This window comes from Oncorhynchus tshawytscha, unplaced genomic scaffold (genome assembly GCF_018296145.1).
Source record: "Oncorhynchus tshawytscha isolate Ot180627B unplaced genomic scaffold, Otsh_v2.0 Un_contig_15824_pilon_pilon, whole genome shotgun sequence".
Classification (NCBI taxonomy): Eukaryota; Metazoa; Chordata; class Actinopteri; order Salmoniformes; family Salmonidae; genus Oncorhynchus; species Oncorhynchus tshawytscha.
In genome coordinates this window covers 22,501-37,519 of record NW_024607847.1, presented here as the reverse complement: position 1 = coordinate 37,519, position 15,019 = coordinate 22,501, and the positions used below count along the sequence as shown (strand labels likewise).

Sequence of the window (15,019 nt, the reverse complement as noted above, 5' to 3'; positions counted from 1 at the left end):
CGTCCGTATGACTGTAAGCTGAGCATCGTTGCCCGCCCGGCCCCAGCCGTATGACTGTAGGCTGAGCATTGTTGCCCGCCCGGCCCCGTCCGTATGACTGTAAGCTGAGCATCGTTGCCCGCCCGGCCCCGTCCGTATGACTGTAGGCTGAGCATCGTTGCCCGCCCGGCCCCAGCCGTATGGCTGTAAGCTGAGCATCGTTGCCCGCCCGGCCCCGTCCGTATGACTGTAGGCTGAGCATCGTTGCCCGCCCGGCCCCGTCCGTATGACTGTAGGCTGAGCATCGTTGCCCGCCCGGCCCCGTCCGTATGGCTGTAAGCTGAGCATCGTTGCCCGCCCGGCCCCGTCCGTATGACTGTAGGCTGAGCATCGTTGCCCGCCCGGCCCCAGTCCGTATGACTGTAAGCTGAGCATCGTTGCCCGCCCGGCCCCGTCCGTATGACTGTAGGCTGAGCATCGTTGCCCGCCCGGCCCCGTCCGTATGACTGTAGGCTGAGCATCGTTGCCCGCCCGGCCCCGTCCGTATGACTGTAGGCTGAGCATCGTTGCCCGCCCGGCCCCGTCCGTATGACTGTAGGCTGAGCATCGTTGCCCGCCCGGCCCCGTCCGTATGACTGTAAGCTGAGCATCGTTGCCCGCCCGGCCCCAGCCGTATGACTGTAAGCTGAGCATCGTTGCCCGCCCGGCCCCGTCCGTATGACTGTAAGCTGAGCATCGTTGCCCGCCCGGCCCCAGCCGTATGACTGTAAGCTGAGCATCGTTGCCCGCCCGGCCCCGTCCGTATGACTGTAAGCTGAGCATCGTTGCCCGCCCGGCCCCAGCCGTATGACTGTAAGCTGAGCATCGTTGCCCGCCCGGCCCCGTCCGTATGACTGTAAGCTGAGCATCGTTGCCCGCCCGGCCCCAGCCGTATGACTGTAAGCTGAGCATCGTTGCCCGCCCGGCCCCAGCCGTATGACTGTAGGCCATGTACACATTCATATTTAAATTAGTTGTCCACTTGAGTGAAATATTGTTGAACGCTGGAGAGGTCGCACGTCTCTGTTCGCCAGCCAGCCAATCGGGAGCGGCGCTACGAGGCGGTTGGTTGTGTTGTCTGTCCCCGCCCCGGCTCTCTCTCTCTCCACCGCCGCCCTGAACATTTACCTTCTATCAACAACGCCAGAAGCAAGGAACACACACACACACACACCAAGACACACACACACAGACACACCACAATCACAAAACACACACACACAGACAACACAGCACACACACACACACAGACACACAGACACACACACACACACACACAGACACACACACAGACACACACACACACACAGACACACACACGACACACACACACACACACACACAGACACACACATTTACACACACAACACACACAGACACAACAGACACACACACACACACACACACACACACAGACACAGACACAGACACACACACAGACACAGACACACACACAGACACACACACACACACACACAACACACACACACACACACACACACACACACACACACACACACACACACACAGCACACACACCAGGCAAACAAACAACGGCAGTGGCAGCAGCCATCAGCCACCGCAGCGCTGCCTGCATCCCAAACGGCTCCCTACATAGTTTACCACTTTATTCCACAGATCCTATGTGCCCTGGTTAAAACTAGTGCACTAAAATTAACAGGGTGCCATTTTGGGACTCATACCCTGCTGTCTGGTGTTTTAGGGGGTCTAGAGGAGGGTAATGTTCTGTCTGGTGTTTTAGGGGTCTAGAGGAGGGTAATGTTCTGTCTGGTGTTTTAGGGGTCTAGAGGAGGGTAATGTTCTGTCTATGGTTTTAGGGGTCTAGAGGAGGGTAATGTTCTGTCTGGTGTTTTAGGGGTCTAGAGGAGGGTAATGTTCTGTCTGGTGTTTTAGGGTCTAGAGGAGGGTAATGTTCTGTCTGGTGTTTTAGGGGTCTAGAGGAGGGTAATGTTCTGTCTGTGGTTTTAGGGGTCTAGATGAGGGTAATGTTCTGTCTGGTGTTTTAGGGGGTCTAGAGGAGGGTAATGTTCTGTCTGGTGTTTTAGGGGTCTAGAGGAGGGTAATGTTCTGTCTGGTGTTTTAGGGGGTCGAGATGGAGGGTAATGTTCTGTCTGGTGTTTTAGGGGGACTAGGGGAGGGTAATGTTCTGTCTGTGGTTTTAGGGGTCTAGAGGAGGTAATGAGCTGAAGAGGCTGTTTTACAATGGATATCTAATTACATTATTAATTTTGCCTCCTTCTGTCCTTCCTCCTCCTCCTCCTTCTGTCCTTCCTCCTCCTCCTCCTTCCTCCTCCTCCTCCCTCCTCCTCCTCCTCCTTCTGTCCTCCCTCCTCCTTCTGTCATTCCTCCTCCCCCTTCCTCCTTCTGTCCTTCCTCCTCATCCTTCTGTCCTTCCTCCTCCTTCCTTCCTTCTGTCCCTTCGTCCTCCTTCCTTCTTCCTCCTTCTGTCCTTCCTCCTCCTCCTTCTGTCCTTCCTCCTCCTCCTCCTTCTGTCCTTCCTCCTCCTCCTCCTCCTTCCTCCTTCTGTCCTTCCTCCTCCTCCTTCCTCTTTCTGTCCTTCCTCCTCCTCCTCCTTCTGTCCTACCTCCTTCCTCTTCCTCCTCCTCCTTCTGTCCTTCCTCCTTCCTCTTCCTCCTCCTCCTTCTGTCCTTCCTCCTTCTGTCCTTCCTGTCTTCCTGTTCTTCCTTCCTCCTCCTTCTGTCCTTCCTCTTCCTCCCCCTCCTTCTGTCTTCCTCCTTCTCCTCCTTCCTCCTTCTGTCCTTCCTCCTCCTCCTTCCTCCTTCTGTCCATCCTCATCCTTCTGTCCTTCCTTCTCCTTCTGTCCTTCCTCCTTCTGTCCTTCCTCCTCCTCCTTCTGTCCTTCCTCCTTCTGTCCTTCCTCTCTCTCCTCTCCTCTCTCTATTCTCTCCTCCTCTCTTTCTTCCTCTCCTCTCTCTTCCTGTCCTCCTCATCTCTCCTATTCTCTCTCCTCTCTTTCTGTCCTCATCTCTCCTATTCTCTCTCCTCCTCATCTCTCCTATTCTCTCTCCTCCTCATCTCTCCTATTCTCTCTCCTCTCTTTCCTGTCCTCCTGCTCCTTCTTCCTCATCTCTTTTCCTCCCCCTCTCTCAATCTGACTTTTCCATCCCTCCCTCTCTCTCTTTCCCTTCTGCCCCCTCCTCCTCCTCCTCTCTATTCCTCACCTCATCCCTCCCTCTCTCTCTTCCCCTTCTGCCCCCCCCTCCTCCTCCTCTCTATTCCTCACCTCATCCCTCCCTCTCTCTTCCCCTTCTGCCCCCCTCCTCTCTCTCTATTCCTCACCTCATCCCTCCCTCTCCTCTTCCCCTTCTGCCCCCCTCCTCCTCCTCTCTATTCCTCACCTCATCCCTCCCTCTCTCTTCCCTTCTGCCCCCTCCTCCTCCTCCTCTATTCCTCACCTCATCCCTCCCTCTCTCTTTCCCCTTCTGCCCCCCTCCTCCTCCTCTCTATTCTCACCTCATCCCTCCCTCTCTCTTTCCCCTTCTGCCCCCCCTCCTCCTCCTCTCTATTCCTCACCTCATCCCTCCCTCTCTCTTCCCCTTCTGCCCCCCTCCTCCTCCTCTCTATTCTCACCTCATCCCTCCCTCTCTCTTCCCCTTCTGCCCCCTCCTCCTCTCTATTCTCACCTCATCCCTCCCTCTCTCTTTCCCCTTCTGCCCCCTCCTCCTCCTCTCTATTCCTCACCTCATCCCTCCCTCTCTCTCTTCCCCTTCTGCCCCCCCTCCTCCTCCTCTCTATTCCTCACCTCATCCCTCCCTCTCTCTCTTCCCCTTCTGCCCCCCCTCCTCCTCCTCTCTATTCCTCACCTCATCCCTCCCTCTCTCTCTTCCCCTTCTGCCCCCCTCCCCCTCCTCCTCCTCTCTATTCCTCACCTCATCCCTCCCTCTCTTCTTCCCCTTCTGCCCCCCTCCTCCTCTCTCTCTTCCCCTTCTGCCCCCCTCCTCCTCCTCTCTATTCCTCACCTCATCCCTCCCTCTCTCTCTTCCCCTTCTGCCCCCCTCCTCCTCCTCTCTATTCCTCACCTCATCCCTCCCTCTCTCTTCCCCTTCTGCCCCCTCCTCTCTATTCCTCACCTCATCCCTCCCTCTCTCTTCCCCTTCTGCCCCCCTCCTCCTCCTCTCTATTCCTCACCTCATCCCTCCCTCTCTCTTCCTCTCTCTTTCCTGCAGCATCTGACAACGATCAGGAACGATGCCCTGGACATTCAGCTCAAGGTGAATGAATTGAATGTTATTGTTAAACCAATATCTACAGACAGAAAGTAACAGTTGAAGACGTGGATGTAGAAACGGGGGTTTAAAAGCCGTCTCGTATTCGATGTGCGTTTCTATGTATCTACGTGTCTGTTTCCCAATAGGTGTTTGAGGAGCACAGGGAAGAGGATCTGATGGAGCTCAGTCACCGGCTGGAGGACATCAAGAGTGAACTGGAATATCCTCATCTACTGTACACACACACACACACACACACACACACACACACAGACACGCACGCACAGACGCACGCACGCACAGACACGCGCACAGACACGCGCAGACAGACACGCACGCATAGACACGCGCACAGACACGCGCACAGACACACGCACGCACACACGCACACACACACACGCACGCACACACACACGCACGCACACAGACACACACACACACACACACAGTCTTTAACATACTGCACTGTGTTGTTGATCCCACGTTGCCTCTCCTCCTTCAGTCTCTCATCCATTATACATTCAGGTACTAGAGCTGATACTGTTCACCCTCTTATGGAAGGTACTCTGACATTAATACAGGGCCAAGAGAGAGTACTAATACAATATAGAGATAGTACCTACCCCTCATACAATAGAGATAGTACCTACCCCTCATACAGTAGACATAGTACCTACCCCTCATACAGTAGAGATAGTACCTACCCCTCATACAGTAGAGATAGTACCTACCCCTCATACAATAGATAGTACCTACCCCTCATACAATAGATAGTACCTACCCCTCATACAATAGATAGTACCTACCCCTCATACAATAGATAGTACCTACCCCTCATACAGTAGAGATAGTACCTACCCCTCATACAATAGAGATAGTACCTACCCCTCATACAATAGAGAGTACCTACCCCTCATACAATAGAGATAGTACCTGCCCCTCATACAATAGAGAGTACCTACCCCTCATACAGTAGAGAGTACCTACCCCTCATACAATAGAGATAGTACCTACCCCTCATACAATAGAGATAGTACCTACCCCCTCATACAATAGAGATAGTACCTACCCCTCATACAATAGAGATAGTACCTACCCCTCATACAATAGAGATAGTGCCTACCCCTCATACAATAGAGAGTACCTAACCCTCATACAGTAGAGAGTACCTACCCCTCATACAATAGAGAGTACCTACCCCTCATACAATAGAGAGTACCTACCCCTCATACAATAGCTGTTCTCCTCGTTCATCTCTACAATACCATATCTCTATAGTCTCTACAATACCATATCTCTATAGTCTCTACAATACCATATCTCTATAGTCTCCACAATACCATATCTCTACAATACCATATCTCTATAATCTCTACAATACCATGCATCTATAGTCTCTACAATACCAAATCTCTATAGTCTCTACAATACCAAATCTCTATAGTCTCTACAATACCATATCTCTACAATACTAAATCTCTAGTCTCCACAATACCATATCTCTATAGTCCCTATAATACCATATCTCTATAGTCTCTACAATACCATATCTCTACAATACCATATCTCTATAGTCTCTACAATACCATATCTCTACAATACCATATCTCTATATCTCTACAATACCACATCTCTATAGTCTCTACAATACCATATCTCTACAATACCATATCTCTATAGTCTCTACAATACCATATCTCTTTAGTCTCTACAATACCATATCTCTATAATACCATATCTCTATAGTCTCTACAATACCAAATCTCTATAGTCTCTACAATACCATATATCTATAGTCTCTACAATTTCATATCTCTACAATACCATATCTCTATAGTCTCTACAATACCAAATCTCTATAGTCTCTACAATACCATATCTCTATAATCTCTACAATACCATATCTCTATAGTCTCTACAATACCATATCTCTATAATCTCTACAATACCATATCTCTATAGTCTCCACAATACCATATCTCTATAATCTCTACAATACCAAATCTCTATAGTCTCTACAATACCATATCCCTATAGTCTCTACAATACCATATCTCTATAATCTCTACAATACCATATCTCTATAGTCTCCACAATACCATATCTCTATAATCTCTACAATACCAAATCTCTATAGTCTCTACAATACCATATCTCTACAATACCATAACTCTATAGTCTCCACAATACCATATCTCTACAGTCTCTACAATACCACATCTCTATAGTCTCTACAATACCACATCTCTATAGTCTCTACAATACCAAATCTCTATAGTCTCTACAATACCAAATCTCTACAGTCTCTACAATACCAAATCTCTTCAATACCATATCTCTACAGTCTCTACAATACCATATCTCTTCAATACCATATCTCTATAGTCTCTACAATACCAAATCTCTACAATACCATATCTCTATAGTCTCTACAATACCATATCTCTACAGTCTCTACAATACCATATCTCTACAATACCATATCTCTATAGTCTCTACAATACCATATCTCTACAATACCATATCTCTATAGTCTCTACAATACCATATCTCTACAATACCATATCTCTATAGTCTCTACAATACCATATCTCTACAATACCATATCTCTACAATACCATATCTCTATTGTCTCTACAATACCATATATCTATAGTCTCTACAATACCATATCTCTACAATACCATATCTCTACAATACCATATCTCTATATCTCTACAATACCATATCTCTACAATACCATATCTCTACAATACCATATCTCTATTGTCTCTACAATACCATATATCTATAGTCTCTACAATACCATATCTCTACAATACCATATCTCTATAATCTCTACAATACCATATCTCTATAGTCTCTACAATACCAAATCTCTATAGTCTCTACAATACCAAATCTCTATAATCTCTACAATACCATATCTCTACAATACCATATCTCTATAGTCTCTACAATACCATATCTCTACAATACCATATCTCTATAGTCTCTACAATACCATATCTCTATAATCTCTACAATAACATATCTCTATAATCTCTACAATACCATATCTCTACAATACCATATCTCTATAGTCTCTACAATACCATATCTCTATAGTCTCTACAATACCATATCTCTATAGTCTCTACAATACCAAATCTCTATAGTCTCTACAATACCATATCTCTATAGTCTCTACAATACCAAATCTCTATAGTCTCTACAATACCATATCTCTATAGTCTCTACAATACCATATCTCTACAATACCATATCTCTACAATACCATATCTTTATAGTCTCTACAATACCACATCTCTATAGTCTCTACAATACCATATCTCTATAGTCTCTACAATACCATATCTCTATAGTCGCTACAATACCATATCTCTATAATCTCTACAATACCATATCTCTACAATACCATATCTCTATAGTCTCTACAATACCATATCTCTATAGTCTCTACAATACCACATCTCTATAGTCTCTACAATACCATATCTCTATAGTCTCTACAAAACCATATCTCTATAGTCTCTACAATACCATATCTCTATAGTCTCTACAATACCATATCTCTATAATCTCTACAATACCATATCTCTACAATACCATATCTCTATAATCTCTACAATACCATATCTCTACAATACCATATCTCTATAGTCTCTACAATACCATATCTCTATAGTCTCTACAATACCATATCTCTATAATCTCTACAATACCATATCTCTACAATACCATATCTCTATAATCTCTACAATACCATATCTCTACAATACCATATCTCTATAGTCTCTACAATACCATATCTCTATAGTCTCTACAATACCATATCTCTATAATCTCTACAATACCATATCTCTACAATACCATATCTCTATAATCTCTACAATACCATATCTCTATAATCTCTACAATACCATATCTCTACAATACCATATCTCTATAGTCTCTACAATACCATATCTCTATAGTCTCTACAATACCATATCTCTATAGTCTCCACAATACCATATCTCTACAATACCATATCATATCTCTATAGTCTCTACAATACCATATCTCTATAATCTCTACAATACCATATCTCTACAAATACCATATCTCTATAGTCTCTACAATACCATATCTCTATAGTCTCTACAATACCATATCTCTATAGTCTCCACAATACCATATCTCTATAGTCTCTACAATACCATATCTCTACAATACCATATCTCTATAGTCTCTACAATACCATATCTCTATAATCTCTACAATACCATATCTCTATAATCTCTACAATACCATATCTCTACAATACCATATCTCTACAATACCATATCTCTATAGTCTCTACAATACCATATCTATGTCCTCCTGTTTCAGCCCCCTCATGTAAATTCTGAATTAATTGAATGAATTCCCCAATGTAATTCCTTTAGTTTTCTTATAATGTATAATTACTGATGCGGAGGAGTCCTTAACCCTGTCTGTACTGATGTGGGAGATGTGTTCAACGTGGTTCAGAGTATGGTGAAGGACACCGAGCAGAGGTCTACTTCCTCTCCATCCTACAACACCTAATGCTCATCCGGAACGACTACTTTGTCCGGTAAGATCTCTCCGCCTCTATCCGCACACACCTACATCCTCCTCCTCCTCCTCCGCACACACCTACATCCTCCTCCTCACACCTCTACATCCTCCTCCTCCACACACACCTACATCCTCCTCCTCACACCTCCTCCTCCGCACACACCTACATCCTCCTCCTCCTCCTCCACACACACCTACATCCTCCTCAGCACACACCTACATCCTCCTCCTCCATCCTACATCACCTCATCCTCCTCCTCCTCTCCTCCTCCATCCTCCTATATCCTCCTCCGCACACACCTACATCCTCCTCCTCCTCCTTCTCCTCCTCCTCCTCCTCTATCCGCACACACCTACATCCTCCTCTTCCTCCTCCTCCGCACACACCTACATCCTCCTCCTCCTCCGCACACACCTACATCCTGCTCCTCTTCCTCTTCCTCATCCTCTTCCTCCTCCTCCTCCGCACACACCTACATCCTCCTCCTCCTCTTCATCCTTCTCCTCCTCCTCCTCTTCCTCTCCTTCTGCTTCTTCAGAAACTACTGTCTCGTCTGGTAACATGTTCCTTCATCCATGTAGATGTTCTGTAGATTATTACTGTCTGGTAAGATGTTCTGTAGATTATTACTGTCTGGGAAGATGTTCCTTCATCCACGTAGATGTTCTGTAGATTATTACTGTCTGGGAAGATGTTCCTTCATCCATGTAGATGTTCTGTAGATTATTACTGTCTGGGAAGATGTTCCTTCATCCATGTAGATGTTCTGTAGATTATTACTGTCTGGGAAGATGTTCCTTCATCCATGTAGATGTTCTGTAGATTATTACTGTCTGGTAAAATGTTCCTTCATCCACGTAGATGTTCTGTAGATTATTACTGTCTGGTAAAATGTTCTGTAGATTATTACTGTCTGGGAAAATGTTCTGTAGATTATTACTGTCTGGGAAGATGTTCTGTAGATTATTACTGTCTGGGAAAATGTTCTGTAGATTATTACTGTCTGGGAAAATGTTCTGTAGATTATTACTGTCTGGGAAGATGTTCTGTAGATTATTACTGTCTGGTAAAATGTTCTGTAGATTATTACTGTCTGGGAAGATGTTCTGTAGATTATTACTGTCTGGTAAAATGTTCCTTCATCCACGTAGATGTTCTGTAGATTATTACTGTCTGGTAAAATGTTCTGTAGATTATTACTGTCTGGTAAAATGTTCTGTAGATTATTACTGTCTGGGAAAATGTTCCTTCATCCACGTAGATGTTCTGTAGATTATTACTGTCTGGGAAAATGTTCTGTAGATTATTACTGTCTGGGAAGATGTTCTGTAGATTATTACTGTCTGGGAAGATGTTCTGTAGATTATTACTGTCTGGGAAGATGTTCTGTAGATTATTACTGTCTGGTAAAATGTTCTGTAGATTATTACTGTCTGGGAAGATGTTCTGTAGATTATTACTGTCTGGGAAGATGTTCTGTAGATTATTACTGTCTAGGAAGATGTTCTGTAGATTATTACTGTCTGGTAAAATGTTCTGTAGGTTATTACTGTCTGGGAAGATGTTCTGTAGATTATTACTGTCTGGGAAGATGTTCTGTAGATTATTACTGTCTGGGAAGATGTTCTGTAGATTATTACTGTCTAGGAAGATGTTCTGTAGATTATTACTGTCTGGGAAGATGTTCTGTAGATTATTACTGTCTGGGAAGATGTTCTGTAGATTATTACTGTCTGGGAAGATGTTCTGTAGATTATTACTGTCTGGGAAGATGTTCTGTAGATTATTACTGTCTGGTAAAATGTTCTGTAGATTATTACTGTCTGGTAAAATGTTCTGTAGATTATTACTGTCTGGTAAGATGTAAGGTACAAAGTGCCCCATGCCCACATCAAGAGAGACATGGAGAGGAAGGAGTGAGAGAGACAGAGAGAGACATGGAGAGGAAGGAGTGAGAGAGGAGAGAGACAGACAGAGAGACATGGAGAGGAAGGAGTGAGAGAGGAGAGAGAGAGACAGAGAGACATGGAGAGGAAGGAGTGAGAGAGGAGAGAGAGAGACAGAGACATGGAGAGGAAGGAGTGAGAGAGGAGAGAGAGACAGACAGAGACATGGAGAGGAAGGAGTGAGAGAGGAGAGAGAGAGAGACAGAGACATGGAGAGGAAGGAGTGAGAGAGGAGAGAGAGAGAGAGAGACATGGAGAGGAAGGAGTGAGAGAGGAGAGAGAGAGAGACAGAGACATGGAGAGGAAGGAGTGAGAGAGGAGAGAGAGACAGACAGAGACATGGAGAGGAAGGAGTGAGAGAGGAGAGAGAGAGGAGAGAGACATGGAGAGGAAGGAGTGAGAGAGGAGAGAGAGAGAGACATGGAGAGGAAGGAGTGAGAGGAGGAGAAGAGACAGAGACATGGAGAGGAAGGAGTGAGAGAGGAGAGAGACAGAGACATGGAGAGGAAGGAGTGAGAGGGAGAGAGAGAGAGACAGAGAGACATGGAGAGGAAGGAGTGAGTGAGAGAGGAGAGAGAGAGACATGGAGAGGAAGGAGTGAGAGAGGAGAGAGAGAGACAGAGAGACATGGAGAGGAAGGAGTGAGAGAGGAGAGAGAGAGACATGGAGAGGTAGGAGTGAGAGAGGAGAGAAAGAGAGATAATAATCTACAACATGACATTGATAAATCTGAACCTCTTATGCATTTCATGAATGCATCATTCGAGGTGATTCAGAGAGAGATGTTTCCAACTGAATCACGTTACAGGACTAGTAACAGACCCGGTCTCTCTCCGCAGCAGGAACGTTACAGGACTAGTAACAGACCCGGTCTCTCTCCGCAGCAGGAACGTTACAGGACTAGTAACAGACCCGGTCTCTCTCCGCAGCAGGAACGTTACAGGACTAGTAACAGACCCGGTCTCTCTCCGCAGCAGGAACGTTACAGGACTAGTAACAGACCCGGTCTCTCTCCGCAGCGTTACAGGACTAGAAACAGACCCGGTCTCTCTCCGCAGCGTTACAGGACTAGTAACAGACCCGGTCTCTCTCCGCAGTGGAACGTTACAGGACTAGTAACAGACCCGGTCTCTCTCCGCAGTGGGACGTTACAGGACTAGTAACAGACCCGGTCTCTCTCCGCAGTGGGAACGTTACAGGACTAGTAACAGACCCGGTCTCTCTCCGCAGCGTTACAGGACTAGTAACAGACCCGGTCTCTCTCAAGCAGCGTTACAGGACTAGTAACAGACCCGGTCTCTCTCCGCAGTGGAACGTTACAGGACTAGTAACAGACCCGGTCTCTCTCCGCAGCAGGAACGTTACAGGACTAGTAACAGACCCGGTCTCTCTCCGCAGCAGGAACGTTACAGGACTAGAAACAGACCCGGTCTCTCTCCGCAGCAGGAACGTTACAGGACTAGTAACAGACCCGGTCTCTCTCCGCAGCAGGAACGTTACAGGACTAGAAACAGACCCGGTCTCTCTCCGCAGCAGGAACGTTACAGGACTAGTAAACAGACCCGGTCTCTCTCCCGCAGCGTTACAGGACTAGTAACAGACCCGGTCTCTCTCCGCAGCGTTACAGGACTAGTAACAGACCCGGTCTCTCTCCGCAGCGTTACAGGACTAGTAACAGACCCGGTCTCTCTCCGCAGCGTTACAGGACTAGTAACAGACCCGGTCTCTCTCCGCAGTAACAGACGTTACAGGACTAGTAACAGACCCGGTCTCTCTCCGCAGCGTTACAGGACTAGTAACAGACCCGGTCTCTCTCCGCAGCGTTACAGGACTAGTAACAGACCCGGTCTCTCTCCGCAGCGTTACAGGACTAGTAACAGACCCGGTCTCTCTCCGCAGCGTTACAGGACTAGTAACAGACCCGGTCTCTCTCCGCAGCGTTACAGGACTAGAAACAGACCCGGTCTCTCTCCGCAGCGTTACAGGACTAGAAACAGACCCGGTCTCTCTCCGCAGCGTTACAGGACTAGTAACAGACCCGGTCTCTCTCCGCAGCGTTACAGGACTAGTAACAGACCCGGTCTCTCTCCGCAGCGTTACAGGACTAGTAACAGACCCGGTCTCTCTCCGCAGCAGGAACGTTACAGGACTAGTAACAGACCCGGTCTCTCTCCGCAGCGTTACAGGACTAGAAACAGACCCGGTCTCTCTCCGCAGCGTTACAGGACTAGTAACAGACCCGGTCTCTCTCCGCAGCGTTACAGGACTAGTAACAGACCCGGTCTCTCTCCGCAGCGTTACAGGACTAGTAACAGACCCGGTCTCTCTCCGCAGCGTTACAGGACTAGAAACAGACCCGGTCTCTCTCCGCAGCGTTACAGGACTAGTAACAGACCCGGTCTCTCTCCGCAGCGTTACAGGACTAGTAACAGACCCGGTCTCTCTCCGCAGCGTTACAGGACTAGTAACAGACCCGGTCTCTCTCCGCAGCGTTACAGGACTAGTAACAGACCCGGTCTCTCTCCGCAGCGTTACAGGACTAGTAACAGACCCGGTCTCTCTCCGCAGCGTTACAGGACTAGAAACAGACCCGGTCTCTCTCCGCAGCGTTACAGGACTAGTAACAGACCCGGTCTCTCTCCGCAGCGTTACAGGACTAGAAACAGACCCGGTCTCTCTCCGCAGCGTTACAGGACTAGTAACAGACCCGGTCTCTCTCCGCAGCGTTACAGGACTAGAAACAGACCCGGTCTCTCTCCGCAGCAGCGTTACAGGACTAGTAACAGACCCGGTCTCTCTCCGCAGCGTTACAGGACTAGAAACAGACCCGGTCTCTCTCCGCGCAGCGTTACAGGACTAGTAACAGACCCGGTCTCTCTCCGCAGCAGGAACGTTACAGGACTAGAAACAGACCCGGTCTCTCTCCGCAGCGTTACAGGACTAGTAACAGACCCGGTCTCTCTCCGCAGCGTTACAGGACTAGTAACAGACCCGGTCTCTCTCCGCAGCGTTACAGGACTAGTAACAGACCCGGTCTCTCTCCGCAGCGTTACAGGACTAGAAACAGACCCGGTCTCTCTCCGCAGCAGGAACGTTACAGGACTAGTAACAGACCCGGTCTCTCTCCGCAGCGTTACAGGACTAGAAACAGACCCGGTCTCTCTCCGCAGCAGGAACGTTACAGGACTAGAAACAGACCCGGTCTCTCTCCGCAGCAGGAACGTTACAGGACTAGAAACAGACCCGGTCTCTCTCCGCAGCAGGAACGTTACAGGACTAGTAACAGACCCGGTCTCTCTCCGCAGCAGGAACGTTACAGGACTAGAAACAGACCCGGTCTCTCTCCGCAGCAGGAACGTTACAGGACTAGTAACAGACCCGGTCTCTCTCCACAGTGGAACGTTACAGGACTAGAAACAGACCCGGTCTCTCTCCGCAGTGGAACGTTACAGGACTAGTAACAGACCCGGTCTCTCTCCGCAGCAGGAACGTTACAGGACTAGTAACAGACCCGGTCTCTCTCCGCAGCAGGAACGTTACAGGACTAGAAACAGACCCGGTCTCTCTCCGCAGCGGGAAGCGGAACGCGGAATGACGCCTAGAAAGACATTTTAATCGTCGTTTTTTAAAAAACATTTTTTTATTAAATTGCAATATAATACATTCCATATTCTTCAGATTAGAAAGTCATGTTTTGATCGGGTTTAACCAGTATCCAGCTGTGAGAGAGACTCTCATAAACAGCTCTTTAAAAAGGAGAGAGAGAGATATTGAGAGATATATTGAGAGGGGAAGTTAAAATCAAAGTCTGCAGCTAACAGCACGAACAGCTTCTTCTTCTTCAGATGAGGAGGACAGAAGATGAAACAGTGAGCATTCTCTTTGTTGGCCCGATGTCATTGAGGGGTTTTTATAGAGGCGTGTAGAGGAGGAGAGCAGTGCTGTATTAACAGGCAGGAGGAGGAGATGAGGAGGAGAGCAGTGCTGTATTAACAGGCAGGAGGAGGAGATGGGGGGGAGGAGGAGATGAGGGAGGAGGAGGAGATGGGGGAGGAGGAGGAGATGAGGGAGGAGGAGGAGATGAGGGGAGGAGGAGGAGGAGATGAGGGAGGAGGAGGAGATGAGGGAGGAGGAGGAGGAGGAGGGGGAGGGGAGGAGATGGGGATGAGGGAGGAGATGGGGGGGAGGAGGAGGAGATGGGGGGGGGGAGGAGGAGATGA

At 47.6% G+C, this 15,019-nt stretch overlaps 1 protein-coding gene across 1 annotated transcript in view; it reads left to right on the top strand.

The window, feature by feature from the left end:
* Window positions 1-868: 868 nt before the first annotated feature.
* The window catches only part of LOC121842883 (protein diaphanous homolog 3-like), a 24,335-nt gene continuing 10,184 nt past the window's right edge, over window positions 869-15,019 (top strand). The window contains exons 1-4 of the mRNA XM_042312676.1: window positions 869-874; window positions 4,227-4,271; window positions 4,415-4,503; window positions 8,764-8,868. Of these exons, the coding sequence (XP_042168610.1) occupies window positions 869-874; window positions 4,227-4,271; window positions 4,415-4,503; window positions 8,764-8,868 (245 nt within the window). The remainder of the gene's footprint in view (window positions 875-4,226; window positions 4,272-4,414; window positions 4,504-8,763; window positions 8,869-15,019) is intronic.